At 47.6% G+C, this 5,517-nt stretch overlaps 1 protein-coding gene across 1 annotated transcript; it reads right to left on the reverse strand.

The window, feature by feature from the left end:
- Nucleotides 1-2,470: 2,470 nt before the first annotated feature.
- her6 (hairy-related 6) lies at nucleotides 2,471-4,259 on the reverse strand. Its single transcript, XM_049587588.1, has 4 exons — nucleotides 3,935-4,259; nucleotides 3,652-3,747; nucleotides 3,454-3,541; nucleotides 2,471-3,294 (listed from the first exon to the last, which is right to left on the reverse strand). The coding sequence occupies exons 1-4, from the start codon at nucleotides 4,040-4,042 to the stop codon at nucleotides 2,753-2,755; spliced, it is 834 nt and encodes a 277-aa protein (XP_049443545.1). The 5' UTR covers nucleotides 4,043-4,259; the 3' UTR covers nucleotides 2,471-2,752.
- Between the last annotated feature and the right edge of the window lie 1,258 nt (nucleotides 4,260-5,517).

Genomic DNA, 5,517 nt, shown 5'->3' on the forward strand with positions numbered 1-5,517 from the left:
TTCCCCTGCAACTGCAGGAGGAGGGGGGGTGCAAGGGGATGGTGGGGAGAGGAGGGGAGGGAGAGGAGTTTGGCTTCAAAATGAGTCCAGGGCTTGGTACAGCAAGCCCTGGGCTTAAATCATAAAGCTCTCGCTTGTCTGGGCTGCAATCAAAGACAGCCCTAGTGACGGGCCGAGAGAGAGAGAGAGAGAAAGAGGAACCATGAGAGAGTGAGGGAGAGAGCAGACCATATGGTAGCACTTAGGGAGCCAAGGAGGAAGCAGAGGGGCTTTTTTTCCCTCCTTTCGCTCTCTGCATGCACGCGGAGTGTGGGAAAAGTTAATGGACACGCATGGCAGCTAACCCCCCGGTCGTGTTGTGACATGTGTGCGGTCACTCCGGCAGCTCGGCCACTGCACTGGGTAATTGGAGAGGCTCGTAAAGCTGTTCTCCAGAGGGGAAGAGACCACTGAAGATGGGGGGGGGGGGGGGGGGGCTGTGAGGTGGACCGAGAGGGCTCAGCAGCTGGGTGTTGTCCGGGTCACACCACGTGCCTCCCAGACGTCCTGCGTCCAGCTGTGGCCTCGGGGCTCAGGGCAGGAAGCTCGACACTGGTCCGAGCACAGCTGGAACGCTGTGGGAACGTTCTGTATATGTATGTGTGTGTGTGCCTGTGTGACTGTGTGTGTATGTGTAGAAAAGCTCTGGCTCAAAGGAGGCTGACTGTTATCCCGTGTGGTAGGCCTTTCCTTGAACCCCCCTCCCCATCAACTTAACTCCCCACTACCTCACCCATTGTGCCCTTTGGCCAGGCATGTCCTCACCCAGCACCCTGCACAAACACACACACACACACACACACACACACACACACACACACACACACACACACAAGACGTATGCACGCACAGGCACGAGCGCACACATGGCTTCAATCAAACAGGGATGCATGGCCCCCCGTAAAAAGGTGTGATGGAAATTCAAAATGATGGCACTTATCCACACTTTGTGCCTCTTAGCGCACTGATAATTGCAAACACCTGCACCCCCTCCCCGCACACACCCCCTTCAAAGAAGGGCCACACTCGGATAGCTGGAGGGGGCACACACACCTGGGCAGAGCAGAGCGCTACCACATGGCTCAGTGGCGAGGTGTTTAACGTGTCCTTCTGCTGTCAACCCCCCATCCCCTCCTGGCATCAAGGAACTCCCTCAGCTCTGATTAAAGACGCAGCCAGAGGCTCGTCTCCGCTCCACACTGTCAGGAGATTGATGCTGCTGGCGATGTTATAACTGACAGAACAGTGGAAATCCTCACAATGATGGCTTTCTAGCTTTTTGGCTTGATCCCTCCAAATTGACGGCTAATTGTTAGATTAATAAGTAATTTTCAATTTAGAAACTTTTGTGTGAAAATAGCTACTGCATCATCTGCACTGATAAGAGGCCATGTAGCCATGTCATACTAAAAGAAGTTAAAAACATGCCAACAAAAGATTCAAGTGACACGTTTTGATCAAATCCTGCAACAGCTGGTCTGACAAGCTAATTTTACCCACAGATGTAACCTCAAACATCTCCAACAACTCATAGAACAGTAAATGATTTTCCTATTTCCATAACCATCTCTTAAATGAGCCAGAGGCTGCGCTCTTTTTTCATCCAAGACGCACATCAGCACACAGCAGCCATTCATGCTCCACTCATTGATCTGGAAAATACCAATCACATTGCAATGCACTTCTGCGCTGCTAGATGGCGTAAGTGACCTCTGTAAGACTCCAAAGTTTCCACCAGGAGAGGTGAAACTGCTGGACGATCAGGAGAAACAGCACTAGTTTGACTCATGTGCCGGGTTAATGACAGAGCTACAGCCTCCTGTCTGACTCACTTATTATTTAGATAACAGAATTACAGTTAGCCAAAAGTTTACTGACAGTCTGCTCCAGTGAGACTCACAGTGTGATAGCAGCGTTTTTGCTTAAAGACACTTAAAAATGATGCATGCCTCTTCATAAAAAGCGCTAAAATCTTGCAGAGATTGAACCATTAACATCACTGCAGACCCTTACATCCAGCATTACTCTTTTTTATATTTGCATCAAGTGTTATCATTGATGCTGCTAGCTCCGAACATTTTCTATTTTCTATGCATTTCTGACTCTTGCTGTGTTCAAAAGTTTTAAAAGTTTCTAAAACACATGTTGATTTCATGTAAATAGCAATAGAGAGTGATTCTGACATAATAAATAGAATAACGGAATTCAGAAAGTCTCTGGTTGCAAACTAAATGTGTTCTACCACTCAGCTTTGCCTTTACGCACACAGACAGCTTTACATACCATAGTTTAAGTACTAAATAAACTGCACTAACAGGCTGAAATGCGTGATATCTGCAGTTTTACGCATTTAAATCAGGTTTAAATTCCCCAACAAACAACGCAAGCGCATGTTATTTTTAATATCTTTACAAATTTATTTGTCTTCCAAAACGAAGAACATCATAAGAGCATTGAACATATCTTTGGCATCACACAGTAAAAAAAGACAACTCAAATATATATAAAAAAAAATGCAGTGAACAGACTTCCACAATACAAATCTCATTTCAATATGAACTTTACTCCCTTGTTAGCTGTACAAATATAGTGCATACTCTTTTAATTTTACAAGAAAAAAAAAAACAAGATTCAAAACAACTTTCTAACATTGAACAAAGAGGGAACTATTAAGTGTCATTTATGTAAAGTCTTTATGGTCCTTGTCCACCTTTCACCAGGGTCGCCACACTGAGTCCGAGTTGCCTGACGGGGCTCCGGGGGAAACCGCAGCCGGTACGGGGACCGACGTGTTGACGTTATTGGCGTACACGGGGATAACGGGGCCGTTTGGCGCAAACGCCGCATTAGGTATGAGGAATGCAAACTGTCCGTCTGTGGCAGGCACGATCTGGAAACCGCCGTACACTTTGGTGGCGTCTGATGGTAAATTTGCCGGCGATGAGCCTCCTTTACAGGACACCGGGTTCATGGGCAGGACCTGCGGGGATGAGCTGGGGATCTGCACCATGGACTGGCCGAAGGAGGGGTGGGTTGGTCCGGCGGTGGAGGGGAGCTGGTGTTGGTGCTGATGCTGGCTGGGGTAGTTCATCGCGTTGATCTGGGTCATGCAGCTGGCCAAGTGGCCGAGGAGCCGCGTCCTGACCTCGGTGTTGACACCTTCGCAGGTGGACAGGAACCGGGTGACTTCATTCATGCACTCGCTGAAACCGGCACGATATTTTCCCAAGACAGTGGGGTCGGTGTTGAGGGCAGCTGCAGAGAAAACAGACAGGTATATTTGAGTCAGGACATTCACATGCACACGTTGTTTAACCTGTGAAATTTACACAGAGGTCTCGATTGTTGGAGCAGCCTGGAGATGTTGTAAAACGCACAGTCATGAGACAGATTACTCCGGGAAATGCGACTTACCGGTCATTTGAGCCCTCTGGAGGTTCCGGAGATGCTTCACCGTCATCTCCAGGATGTCCGCCTTCTCCAGTTTAGAGTGTCTGGAGCTCTGAGGGGACGGAAAACACACATGGTTAGGATTACGCGCTCACTTTCTCACTGTTTGACAGGGCTCGTTTTGAAATCTATTAATAACCAGGACGCAAAGTGAGTACTTACATCTTTTTTGAGCGCATCCAGGATGAGAGTTTTCAGCTGCCCCAAGCTCTCGTTGATTCTGGCTCGTCTCCTCTTTTCCATAATTGGCTTGGATGACTAAAGATAAGAAAGAAAATGACATGAGCTGTTAAATTTCTCTTTCCTGTTTCGTGCGTAAAAGTTAAAATCCTCGCTCTTGGTGAGGAGCTTCTGCAAAGTTGAATCCGACATGAAAATGTTCAGGTTTTCTGATTAGAGATGACACTAAAGGAGAAATGTTTTTCAACACAGGATTCATACTAACCTTTCTGTGCTCTGAAGCTGTCTTGGGTTTATCGGGAGTTGTGTTCATGCTTGCCGGGGTTGCAGCGACCGGAGAGGAGGAGGTTTTTTCCATCATATCGGCAGGCATCTTCTTATCAGAAATATCCCACAAAACCACAGCAAATTACGATCCAATGGTGTAGGAAAAGGACGATGAATATTTTCAGCTTGCAATATTCAAAAGTCCCCTCTCCCTTTTTTGAAAAAATCCTGAGATAAACAACAAGTTAAAATCCGTTTGAGCGATGCGCAGCAGCGGCGGCGGCAGCGATCACGAGCGGATGCAGAGTCTCTCTGTTGGGCTCTCCGCGTGTGGCTTGTATTTATATCTCGCACTGCACGCGAACGGCTCGTGTGAAACTTCCCAAACTTTCTTTCCCACAGTAACTTTCCACCAATCAGGGCGAGGGACACGCGGCCCGAGGGAGGACGGCTCGTGGTCGGCGCCCTCCCATTGGTTGTTTGGCCGCTGGAGCTGGCGGCCAATGGCGCGAGGCCCGGGTTCAGGGCACAGCCGGGGAAACTGCCTTCAGTCTTCAATCATCGTACCGTTTACATATTAACAGTGGAGCCGCTGACTGGGCACCGCCACCAGGAGCGGGCACAGGGAGCTTTTATCTTGCACACAACAGATAACAGCAGACAATATAATAAAATAATTATTTTTAAAAGTGAAGTAAGTACAATAAATATGTGTAACACAATAATAATAATAATAATAATAATAATAATAAAATTCAGCCTTGAACCGATTATATTGTTTACCATCTCCACAAACAAACTTGCCCTCTCACTTTGACACAGTTTAGGTGTCAAAAATTCCCTGGTAAGTGCTTACAGCGAATGAAAATAGAAAGTAACACTTTTGTAACGTTTAAAAACCACCAGTGGGAAGTGGCAGCCTATCTGGCAATCAGAGTTTCAGTCATGTGGCATGGAGGCACGGGAGGGAGCAGTTTTTGTTTTCTTTTCTACCAAATTTCACAGATAGTTAATGACATTAGTAAAAAAAAAAAAACAACTTTAGATGACAACTTCAAACCACAAGAGGACACAACCTCAGATCCTCAGACGCACACACACACACAGCCCCCAAACACAACCATTATACTGCTGGAGTAACGTTAATTCAGCCTTCCCTCAGAGGAGGAAATAAAATTAAATGCGCACACTCCATTTCCATGCTATTTACCACTGTAGTTCCTAACTTTGTGGTACAAATTTTGGCATTTAAATCATCTGTCGGTGTTGTGAATGTGGAGCACGTGCCAGGATGTTTTATGAGCGCGGTGGTTGGAGGTTTGGCCGCCGGGCTGCCGGGGGGCCGCCGGGCCAGGGAAGAGGGTGGAAGGGTGAGGGGAGGGTATGTGGCGGCGGCGGCGGTGGTTTACATTAGAGGGGAAGGTAAATAGCAGCTGCTGTTTTAAAAGCCTGGGAAAACCACGCCTACAGAGAGAGCTGGATCGGGCTCCCTTATCGGAATGTGAGCCAGAGCAGAGATATTTCTGAGCCCGGAGAGCTCACACGATCAGACCGCTGCCTCCTCCTCCTTCTCCTCCTCCT

The sequence above is a fragment of the Epinephelus fuscoguttatus genome, linkage group LG10 (genome assembly GCF_011397635.1).
Source record: "Epinephelus fuscoguttatus linkage group LG10, E.fuscoguttatus.final_Chr_v1".
Taxonomy (NCBI): Eukaryota; Metazoa; Chordata; class Actinopteri; order Perciformes; family Serranidae; genus Epinephelus; species Epinephelus fuscoguttatus.

What these genes read in the sequence shown, in the direction of transcription:
- her6 (XM_049587588.1), bottom strand. Translation starts at nt 4,042, where the DNA reads ATGCCTGCCGATATGATGGAAAAAACCTCCTCCTCTCCGGTCGCTGCA. An exon ending in CAGCTTCAGAGCACAGAAAG is followed by an intron (nt 3,748 to 3,934) that starts GTTAGTATGAAT and finishes TCTTATCTTTAG; the next exon opens with TCATCCAAGCCAATTATGGA. An exon ending in CCAGAGGGCTCAAATGACCG is followed by an intron (nt 3,295 to 3,453) that starts GTAAGTCGCATT and finishes TTTTCTCTGCAG; the next exon opens with CTGCCCTCAACACCGACCCC.